Source organism: Scophthalmus maximus, chromosome 14 (assembly GCF_022379125.1).
Source record: "Scophthalmus maximus strain ysfricsl-2021 chromosome 14, ASM2237912v1, whole genome shotgun sequence".
Taxonomy (NCBI): Eukaryota; Metazoa; Chordata; class Actinopteri; order Pleuronectiformes; family Scophthalmidae; genus Scophthalmus; species Scophthalmus maximus.
In genome coordinates this window covers 5,669,478-5,681,389 of record NC_061528.1, presented here as the reverse complement: position 1 = coordinate 5,681,389, position 11,912 = coordinate 5,669,478, and the positions used below count along the sequence as shown (strand labels likewise).

General features: G+C 46.4%; 2 protein-coding genes across 3 annotated transcripts in view; one reads left to right on the top strand and one right to left on the bottom strand.

Annotated features, from left to right (window-relative positions):
* The window catches only part of itgbl1 (integrin, beta-like 1), a 32,832-nt gene extending 25,312 nt beyond the window's left edge, over window positions 1-7,520 (top strand). Inside the window, exons 9-11 of the mRNA XM_035604093.2 lie at window positions 2,141-2,287; window positions 4,309-4,422; window positions 6,754-7,520. Coding sequence (XP_035459986.1) covers window positions 2,141-2,287; window positions 4,309-4,422; window positions 6,754-6,842 — 350 coding nt within the window. The 3' untranslated portion in view covers window positions 6,843-7,520. The remainder of the gene's footprint in view (window positions 1-2,140; window positions 2,288-4,308; window positions 4,423-6,753) is intronic.
* Window positions 7,309-11,912, bottom strand: part of fgf14 (fibroblast growth factor 14) — an 88,073-nt gene continuing 83,469 nt past the window's right edge. For both annotated transcript variants that reach the window (XM_035604094.2, XM_035604095.2), the window contains exon 5: window positions 7,309-11,261. In XM_035604094.2, the coding sequence (XP_035459987.1) occupies window positions 11,116-11,261 (146 nt within the window). In that variant the 3' untranslated portion in view covers window positions 7,309-11,115. The remainder of the gene's footprint in view (window positions 11,262-11,912) is intronic.

Sequence of the window (11,912 nt, the reverse complement as noted above, 5' to 3'; positions counted from 1 at the left end):
TCTCCTCTGCACAGTCCACGTCCAAACGCTACGGTGGAACACGACACGTGCTCGGTGAATGGCAGGTGCAGACTAATTGAATGAGGGCCCCGGTTGCCTTTCCCTCCAAAGCAATTAACCGCTCTCCCAGGCTGGCTGATTGAGGCAGCCGTGCATGGCCTGTCATAGCTGCCACTCCACTCCATTTATAACCTCCCGCCGCACGCACGCACACACACCACACATGCACACATACAACATGCACACACACACACACCATACATGCACACATACAACATGCACACACACACACACACCATACATGCACACATACAACATGCACACACACCATACATGCACACACACACCATACATGCCCACATACAACATGCACACACACACACACCATACATGCACACATACAACATGCACGCACACACACACACACACACACACACACACACACACACACACACACACACCATACATGCACACATACAACATGCACACACACACACACACCATACATGCACACATACAACATGCACACACACCATACATGCACACACACACCATACATGCCCACATACAACATGCACACACACACACACCATACATGCACACATACAACATGCACGCACACACACACACACACACACAAACACACACACACACACCATACATGCACACATACAACATGCACACACACACACACACCATACATACACACATACAACATGCACACACACCATACATGCACACATACACCATACATGCACACATACAACATGCACACACACACACACACACACCCATGATTGCTAGATGAAAATATGCCAATACTCCTCTCGTGTCCGCACAGCTGTATTCAGACATGAACTACGGAAAATATGCGGGAAATTGGGTCGGGACAATTTGCAGTGATTTGTTTTTTTTCACATATGAAGGCCGCAGCAGGAAAATTCAGACGAGTTCACGACGGCAGGGGAATTTTTCCGGAAAAACATCCAGCGCCGACTCGTTGGCTGTGAATCTTCCAGAGATTTTCCTGCCGTATCCCCGAATTGGACATTTTCCGGAAATCCTAATAGGAATAGGCTGGCAGGAAAGGTACTTGGAAAAGGTCTGGAGCAAGATTTGGGAACATTCACGTTCTCACATAGGACCATAGACGTTCAAGAGAATGTCCGGACCTCAGTGCACGTCTGACAGCAGGATATGTACAACATGTAACATAGCTTTGCAATGATACAAATAGGAGGATGCTCATTACTTTTCAAACCCAACTTTTGCCAAGAGAGCAAGTAAGCATGTCTCTCAACATGCCAAATTTAAGGAACTTTAGGGGGGAAAAAAAATACCTAAACCTGCATTGATCAGAAGATGCGTCCCCCTGGAAATACTAACTGTATGTTATACATCAGCGCCAAATGTGATACGTTGTCGTGCCGTGTCGCTGTTTGACTGAATCGATACACCTCTGCATCAAACAGATTGCAGCAGCATCAGTATATGGATTTACAGTGACGGAAACGATGGTAAAAAAATTAAGAAGGCCTCTGCTCATTAGCCTGCTTTTCAAAACTGGCATCTCTTACCAGATGTGAACGTCACGGGTCAACCGATGACGCCAATGCCTCTACTCGCGACGTGATAGTATAGGAGCCGAGGCTCCGAGGGGCCTGCCGGAGATGAGGCGGTGGGCAGAATTGTCGTGGTGCTTGTTAGAAGCCGCGGCGTTTGCTGTCAGCTTCTTAAGGAACCCGCGTAGCAAACGACTGTTCCCGTGTCTGCCTTTGCCCGGCTTTGTTTTATCCATCCCTCTCTGAAGTGCCGGCGATGGATCAAGGACGGGACAGGGCCGGCGACGGCAGTTCCTTTCATGTCCCGTGTACCATGCGCCTGCCCGCATCTCTCATCTTCCCACAGCTCCGTCTCCTTGTAGTGCCTATTAGTGTCAGGGTTCAATGTCTGCACTGTCAACATCCCCTGTTCATGTGCTCCACTGCCATCTCGGTTTCTTTTGCCCTGCGGTTTGCATCTCCCTTGACTTTTCACTGCATCCGAGGATGATTGCATTTTTTCTTTAGTTCGCGCTCTTTCCTCGTGGGCCATATGCCGTCTGCTCTAAGCGAAGGCCCCTTCTGCCCTCCGCCACCAGGTCACGGCTACTGTTCGTGTGGACGCTGCATCTGCAAGGACGGCTGGTTCGGGAAGGTGTGCCAGTTCCCCAGGTCCTGCGACGTGAGCGACGCCCAGAGCAAGGAGCTCTGTGAGACGTCGGACGGAGTCGTTTGCAGCGGAAAAGGTGAACGACGTCTTTTTTTTTTTTTTTTCGTCAAAGGCTGCTGAGGAAAGGTTTTCACAAAAGTCACCATTCGGAAGTCAAGATTGCAGATGCATTTATCTGAAAAAACATTCATCCAAATGTCCGGGATGAAAGGTGAAATCGTTGCAGCCGCCGACTCCCTCATGCACCTCTGCAGAAATGCATTTCATAATAAAAAATATTTTTCTTGCGTGTCATTAAGGGACCCTAGTTATATTTTATGTTTGTGATTAATAGCTCTCGTCTGAGGCTTTATGCCCTTTCCCTGATTTTTTTAATGTCCTTTATCTGCATCATATCACAGGAGGTTTTCTCTTTAGAAGTTCTCACAGAAATGGAGCAATTCTACCTGCTAGTTTAAGTCACCATCTCACGCCATCTCACCAAACTCAGCATCACAATTTTTTTGGCTTTCGTTTCCGTAATCTTGCTCAAATCATTTTGAGCTACACATTGATATATTTTTTTCCCCCATGGTCGTTCAATGGACATCCCCCTATAGCCAAAAAACCCAAATGCAATATGTGACAACAAGTCAGTGAATCTCAGTTAATTAAACCTTTGTTTAGTAAAATCATCAAGTTCATTCACCATTTCTAAATGATTTCCTTTCTCTAGCACCCTGGTGGAATATATTCATAATGAACGCTACAGTACATAACTGCAATGTCCACTGGCTAATTTATGGCTGAGATAAGTTCTGGCCATCGGGTGAAGACAAAAAAGGTCAAAAAAAGTAATTAAAAGAAGAAATAAAACTAACACCTGCCCTTTATGTAAAAACCTGTTGCCGTTATCAGAATAAAATAGATTAAATATTTTACTAATCTCATGTGCACAAACTTACCTGGAGAACAGCTCAACGAAAAACCTCCACATGCATTAATCTTGCACAGCGAGCTTAATCCTTATCTCATCTGTGTCGCTGATATAGTCTTACATTTTCTGCAATTCCCTACTGCTTTTAGTAGCGAGCAATTAAACCTGTATGCTCTACAACAGATCGTGCGAGATTATCGTCAAATTTTCGAGCTGTTTTGCTCGGCCGTAACCTAATTACTTTTTTCCGTTGTGATTAAAATAACAATCTGGGCAGTATTATCTCTTAGCTCCCTTAATGTTGTCATGTTTCACCCAGACACCGCGCAGTCATGTACTATATGCATGAGCACAAACTTTTTTTCTCCTAATTATGAATACTGTATTAGGTGCAAGTAATGCACTACCAAAACAAAGTTAGTCTTCTGTAAGGAGGAATATTTCTTATTGGTTAAAGTAGGGTCATTTGGTCTAATAACAAAAGCCACAATCTGAAGGTGTCACCGCGTGCAGACAACGCAACTGATCAATCAATAGAAAAGATAATTGGTAATGAAAAAAAGAATAGTTTGCAGCTCTACATTTAGACACAACAGAAAAGTCTGTTTCTTCCCCTCAGCTCCTCCCTTTGTCTCGCCTTTCTCTTATCTCTGATCCCCATCTTCTCCTGCTCCTCACTCCATCCGCCTCCACCTCTCTCAGTGGCGATGGAAATTGTGGAGATTGAACACACAGGTGCCGGACCACAGGGTGGGAGCTTTGGAAAGAAGAACACACACAAAAAAACCAAAACACTGATTTGTTTCCGTCCACCGATCCCTAATGTGTTATTATCCCGCTGCTGCCCTTGAGAGTGAGAGAACTAGACAGTGATGGGCTGGTGAAGTTTAAGGTGTGGGTGGATTCGTTTCCCGGTGGCGAAGAAGTACATTAGCAGTTGTTTCCCCGAGGAAGAGCTCATATCCAATTTTCAGGAAATAATACAAACAGCATTTATTGAAAGAAAAAGAAAGGAAAAAAAAACACAGGTCTCAAGGGAATGGTGTGAAAAATGAAAATAAAAGCTGTACACTGTCAAAATGTTCTTGAGCTGGACTGGGGGGGGGGGGGGAGGGGGGGGGGGGGGGGGAATTGTGGTGTTAATTAACAGTTTTCTGAGCGTGTGTGTGTGTGTGTTGCAGGTTCCTGTCACTGTGGCCAATGTATCTGCTCTCCCCAAGACTCCTGGGTGTCTGGAGAGTTCTGCGAGTGTGACGACCGAGAGTGCGACAAACACGACGGCCTCATCTGCACAGGTAGCGGAGGAAAAGACACACACACACTTAGAGGCCTTCAGGGTCCAAAATGTTGGACCCGATCTGAAACAGACCTCAGGAAAAAAGAAACCTTCCCAAATACAACATGCATATTCATTTAAAAAAAAAAAACTTTTGAAAAGAGGGATGAAATCCAACAGGCCCATGGATATTTAGAGCTGATGAGAGAGAGAGAGAGAGTCAAAGCACCCACAAAGGACCATGCAGCAATATAATAATTGAAACTTCTATTTCCATCACCAGCATCCACAGTAAAACATTCCGTAACTGATGAAAGATAGAGTAAGATATCAGCCGTTTATCCAAAGGGGCCGTCTTCCCACTGATAATGGAAATCTCAGTACATAGTATATAATTATTTTTGCCCTGGGGGCCCGTCAAAATCTGGACGGCTGTTCAGAAGTGTTCCTCGCCGTGACTTCACGACTCCAAACGTCGGCGTTAATGACATACAAATGCACATCAGACAAACGGGGCTTAAGAATAGTGTGGAGCACCGAGGAAACAAAGAAAATATATGGCTAATGTCTGTTAAATCTTCCTGATTACCATATCACTGACTGGAGTATGTATGTGAAAATGACCATATTACCATAATATACCGTATTACCATACACGCATTATGAAAATGTAATGGCGTTTCACATGGAAGGGGGATTCCAGAGGGGGGGTTGACTATGCAGATGATTGCTCCTCCTCTAACAGGCAGCCGTGATGCAATAATTTTTCCCTCCATGCTAATGATGCAAAAATTTGCTTCGCAAGATCGCCGATAAATCCTCTCCAATCCAGAGATGTCATGGTTCCCCTCAGAGCTGTGGATTGTCATTACACATACAACTGATGAGTGGTGTGGAAAATCCAGTGTATCGGGAACGCTCGCTGGTTAATTTCATGCACTGGATATGAAAACGTCAGCAAACGTTTTCAGGAGAGAGGCAACAAAAACAAAAACCAACGTCTGAACATGTCTGTCTGCAGCAAAGGTCAAAGTGCACGTGGAAAAAAAACTATAACCTTAGTCGCCATGCAACATTGAGTTGATCTGGGTTACGTTCAACAGTTTGTTTGTGTGTATTCTCGATGGTACCCAGCATTGATTCTCCAAAAGCCGAAGTTCACACAGGGGAGAGCATGAACCCTGAACTCAGCCTCCTCTCTCACTCCAGTGAGAATATTTTTATTCATTAAAGTGCGCGTTTATTGTCGCAGGAGCTTTGATCCGCACAGAGTCTGCAATTAATGCACCGTTTACTTCCGTTTCAGTCGTGTTGGTTAAATTTGCAATGCCCAGCTGTTTTATTTTGAAACTGTACGTTTGCAACCTGCTCCTACGGCAGAAAAAAAGAAATGGGCCTGTGGCCAATTGCCATAGATGGGTCGGAAAGTTGAAAAATACTTTGTGACCGACACTTTTGGTTCAGGTCGCTCTCCTCGTGGGATTTGTCGACAATGGGGAGGATGTTGGACATGTCCTGCCTCGTCGTTCAATGAGAGGAAGGTCTGCTCTATCTGGATTCAGCAGACCAAGAGCGAGCGCCGAGCTGACCCGCCCACCTCCGTCCCCTTGTCCGAACAATCCTTCTCCCGCTCCCCTTGTTCTTTGGCTCACCTACACTTACCCATCCCCGCTGCCTTCGGCTCCTTTCACCTCACTCCCATTGTTATATCCTCATCATCATCCATCACTCCTTTTCGTTCCTCCCACTCCTCCCACTCCTCCCCCACAGAGACGTTTTTGCAGTAGATATGTCTTTTCAACTGTGTGACAGAAGGCCAGCGGGAGTCCTCCTGACCCCCGGCGGCATCTCCAGCAGCTCAGTAAGATGGCAGAGGGGCTTTGGGAGTAGGTGTTCTATCGTCCTCTGGGTGAAGATAACACCCCACATCCTCATTCTTAAAGAAAAAAAGTCAGAATGTGCCATATCAACCAATGTGATAGTCAAATGTCATCGGTGGGGTTTTTTTTGCAATCTGAATAAAAACTAGGGAAAGATTGCAGGAGATGGGAATTGAACCTCTTTTCAATACATTTTTTTGTATTGTGCATGTATGTTTAACAACCCTAGCACCAGAGGAAGGAAGAAAGACAGTTGCGATTTTTGGATATCTGAGCTGAGGTTTTCTATGGTACGGGCGGATGCCGTAGAAAACCTGAAACTATTCCAGAGCGGAACGTCGTTCGCCTCAATCCCCCGCCAGAGCTGCACCGAGGGACTCCAGGGTGTGAAAAGAGGAACCTTGTTAAAGGTCAGGCATGATGGCACAGCTCCTTTAATTCACAGCTTTTCTTCTCACGTCTCCTCGCAGGGAACGGGCTGTGCAACTGCGGCAACTGCGAGTGCTGGGACGGCTGGACAGGGAACGCCTGCGAAATCTGGGTGGGAGCCGAGTACTGAGGCGGAGCGGGACACTGGGGTTTGGAGGGACGAGAGGAACTGGCTGCCCGGAGCGACCAGGAACCACACGGAACGGCCACGGAGGGAGAAGATAATCATAAAAAAAAAAACGCGATGTAATTCTGTATATCACTAACAGCATTCATGCATTCATTTATTGTACTGGTTACAAATGATCCTTATTAAAACTGGACTTTTGTAGGTGAAAAGAAACAAGCATATCTGTTCTGTTTCAAACGTATCCCAATTTAAACATTCATGTTTCCAAATATATATATATATATGATGTAGAAAAGGTCACATATTTCAGAAGACTGCACTTAAGAGTATGCAGGTAGATGACACATGTTGTAAAGAGGAGTTCTTTTGTTAAGGTGACATCTTTGGAATGTGAGGTCTACTGTGGGTATGTTTTTGACTGATACAGTGAAAGTGTCGTTTCCCAAAGTTCACCCGGAAGCTGAGGTTACTGTTTTAGGTTTTTTATTTCTTTTTTTTAATAATAAAACATTAACTGTGCCGCATGGCACAACATTTTTGCATGGAAAACAATGCGAAGACCTTAATCATACATGGTTACAAATCTGTTATAACATGACATAACTCCAATGGGCATACTTGCAATGGTATATATATAGATATAGATATATATCTGAAAAATAAATCATTTCAATAGTGCCTAATCTTCTTCACCGCGATAATCAAACCAAACGATCTGCCATGGAAACCGCCGCACTGTACTGAAGGTACTTGATGGACGTTTTGCACTCAACTCATACTGGTGATGGAGGAAACCAAGAGACGGGCATACGCGGGTTTAGTCGTGGCAAGCTGGATGTCCATGTCGCTCAGTCACCATGTGGAAAGTCGAGGACCGATAAGAAGTTCGAAAAGAAAATTTTATGTAAATTCTACTTTGGCCTTTCTTCATGCTCAAACCAACCCCCCCCCCCCTCCGTTTTTCTTTGTCCCATCAAAAATGACAGGTGCAATAATATACTGCACTCTATATTGCATTAAGTATGTCACTGACATTGCAGCACACCTTCATATAAATATTTTTATTCAATATGTTGTACGTGTGTGTGTGTGTGTATACAACAAACACAAACTGTATAGTGTAGACAAACTCGTTGCATATATGTATGTAGAATTAGCGATACATACCAACAGCTCTCGATAGACATAGCCTACTACATGCAGTTCGTGGATGCCGTCCTCTCCCCATGCAGCAGATGGGACAACGCACGCAAAAGTAAAGGGAGGTTGAAGACGGAAGCGACAAAGAAGCTCGTCCGACGAGAAAGGGGGGGGGGGGGGGGGGGGGGGGGGGGGCGGAGGGCAACGCGAAAAAAAGTGACCGGGAATTAGGAGACGACATCACACGCGACCCGTATACGAGAGAGAATGGAGGCAGACAAACAGAACGGACGGACGGACGGACGGACAGAAAGAAAGAAAGACAAAACAGTGGCTACAGTACAGAGATCCAAACAGAGATGTACATTTACACACTGGCCATTTACAAAAAAAAATAAAAAGTCAGCCTTGGAGGAGCCATGTCACTGGACTGCAGGGGCCGGAGCAGCAGCCAGCCCGGCACGGGGGGTTTGTAGGTGGAGGATGACCAGGCCGTAACGATGGACAGAGCGTCCGCCTCAGTCACAACTACAGCGGTTTCCAGCTCCTGCGTGTGCGTGTGTGTGTGTGTGTGTGTGTGTGTGTGTGTGTGTCTACAGGACGCCACTGTCGTTGTCACATTAACAGCTTTGTACAGACAAATATTGAAGTCCAACCGATGTGCTTTGATGTGCAGTAATAACAAATGTCCGCGTGTCGTCCCGATTAAACTCCCAAAAATCATATTTTTAACCAAACTAAAAAATGTCTGCGTATAGTTGCAGGCTCAGCAGCGTACAGAGGCAAACGATCTACTTCATACGCTAGATCTTATCTGAGAAAAACTAGATGTTAAAAGATTGTAAAGTGGATCAGGTCGGATGGAGCGTTTGAGGAAAAACTGCTAACAGTCGTGATGGAAATGCTTAAAAAGCAAAAAATCTGAACGAGCAGTTGGCGGCCTCCAGACTGAAGGGGCGAGTGCAGCCCGTGTTCGGCTTTAACGGATACCCATGCCTTGTTCCTCAGAGAAAAATGACATGCACGTGATTAATTCAAGGTGTACGCGCCCCTCCAGAAAAATGACATCAGTCGAGACCCCTCCGCAGGTCTGAGCATGAGCTGATTCTGTCGGACCGGACGGATGCTATCACAGTGAAAGCTTTGACGAATTGAATCGGAGAGAGAGAGAGAGAGAGAATCAGATTTGTTTTTCTTTCCTAAAGAGTTTAAAGAGGTCGCACCTTCCTCGGGATGAAAAAAAAGAAAAAGGAAAGACTTTGGTCATTTTCAGAATGCAAACATCTGAGCGTGGCTTCTCGATGGGTAATGCTACGTGTCCTCTACGCGGGTGTATCGGGTGGGTGAGGCACCTTTGGCCCAGTTGGGGACTGGGAACCGGGGGGGGGGGGGGGGTGTTTGCATGCCAGGGGGGATCAAGGTCCAAACAGGCACGTGACAGGCCGAGATGATCAGTACTGGACTCTGCATGCTGAGCTAGGAGACAAAATCCTCTCGTAGTAGTAATCATATTCATATCTAGTCATTTAAAAAGTTATGATTTTTCTCTTTTTTTTTCATAGTCATTTTCCCTAAGTTTTATACAGTGAAAATGTTACACAATATAAGCCATCTCTTGTATAACTGCTGCAAGAAGTGAGAGAACACAATATTTAACCTTGCCCATGCTTCAGTTTGCTGAACCAAATAGGGATGCAGCCAGTATAAATGTCGCCTACCGGTTTGTTTTTTCCGCCACGTTGTTTTCTGGCTCCATCACGTAGACGCCGCCAAAAGATGGCCGCCAGTGCTGCAGTTACAGACCATCTGGGTCAAAGCCACAAAGCCTCGCCTCGTACAGTCCAAAGAAGTCAGCGGGTGAGGGACAGAGGCCTACAAGGCCTAGAGATATTCCTAGAGCCCACGCTCCGAAATAAGATTAAAGAAAAATAGACTTCAGGTTTTTTTTTTTTTCTATTTGCCAGAGAAGGCGGACAGAAGCGCTGGTGGGACTTAGATAGTGATATGTATACACCATTCCTTCCAGCGCTCTCCCACCCACACGCACATCTGCTTAGAAACGTGTGTTAGTGTGTGTGTGTGTGTGTGTGTGTGTGTGTGTGTGTGTTTGTGTGTGTGTGTGTGTGTGTGCGCGTGCGGCGAGTTCCTCGCATTGATTGCGGCGGTAATCAGCACTTCGTCAACTATGATTGCAGGAGCTATCTTCCAGCCTCCAGTGTGTTTTTATCGGCTGTAAAAAAAAAAAAAAGAAAAGGAAAAGGATTCTTTTCCCCACAAACTTTGAGAGTGTGAGTGTGTGTGTGTGTGTGTGTGTGTGTCTGTGTGTGCGTGCGCGTGTGTGTGTGTGTCCGTGTTGTAGGCGAGAAGACAATCTGGATTTTTTTTTTGTATCCGTCTTCGTATGTGAATGTGTTTCTTAGAAAATCATACAACTCGCTTGCAAAATGTTTTCATCTTTTCTTACTTGACAAAGAGAAAAGAAGTGTGTGACCGGAGATAGAAAGAGAGCGAGAGGGGAACGCACTGGTAAAAAATAGAGGACGACGGTCCAAATATTTACTCTATCTATACAGTCTCTGTCCCAGCACATAGCTGGTGAACTGTGGTATAGAAAATAGATCTGAAGGTAGGTACACGCACTCTGCTCCAACAGGGCATCATAGAGAAGGGGAGGAGGGGGACGGGCGGACGGGGGTTCTTGGATGAGCCGCCAGCAAGCAAAGTACCGCGAGCGCGGGGTCGGGAAACACACGCACGTTATTCACATGAATTCTCACAGTTTCAGAGAAATCGAAAAAAAAGGCATTCCATGGATCGGAGGTCCTCCTCCTCCCTCCTGTGCTGGAGAAGCTCGGCCCGCCTGGGAATCCGTCCGCCCGTGCTGAGACAGCCGGAGGAAAGGTGGACAAGGCGGAGGAGGACGAGGAAGAGGAGGGGCAAGAGAGGAAGGGGGAGAGGAAGGTTCGCCTGGATGTGATCCGCAGAAGAGAGAGGGTCTGGAGTCTAGTCGGGTGGGGGGGGGGAGCCCTGCCTCCGTCACACACCCCCACCTCCTCCCCACCACACACACACACACACACACGCACGCACGCACGCACGCACGCACGCGCAGAGGGCACCGGGTCAGGTGTGGCTATGTGGGGGGCTTGTCGGGCTTGCTCACGGGTTTGCCTCCGTTCATCACCGCCGGCTCACTTGTGCTTTTACTGGGAGGCGGCGCCGCCGCCTTGGGCACCGTCTCTCCGACGTCATGCAACGATGGCTCCCTGTACATGGCAACTGGAGGAGCACGGCGGCGGAGAAAAGAAAGGGAGGGGGCAGACAAAGGAAAAGATGTTAGCAAAGGAACCCCCGCTCCTTCACAAGTTTCAGGCCGACATTCCCTTTTCCGTGCTACGTCGCGTTACTAAGCAAATGATTTTCGACAAAGTGTCTCATCAGACCCCCACTTAACCGCCACTTCACTACAGCTTGTATCACCGCCTTGACGGGACACACGATGGGACGCAATCAGGCCGGCGACTGACGAGAGCGAGGGGCGGCATCGGCCGGACTGTCAACATTTCATACAGACACTGTACCGTGTGCTTACAGCGGCAGAATAGAGAAATCGGCACATAAAAAAATCCATATACATATTTTATTTTAAGTCTCCACCAAAAAAGGCCGATATGTTTCAGACCCTTCAGTTGACAGTAATGAGGATTATTTGACGGTTTAAATATATGTATATATATGTATATATATCGCTCCAGGTAACAGAAAGAGAGGAGACAGAATGCCGATGAGCTGCTGATTAGTCCCCTCGACTCTCTGTAGGTAAGCGGAGACAGAAAGTGACACAGACAAAGTGTCTTTTCTATTTTCAGACCGACGCAGTTTTTTTTTTTGTGTTTCCTGTCCGGCGTCCAGGTTGTTTAAAGATCAAAT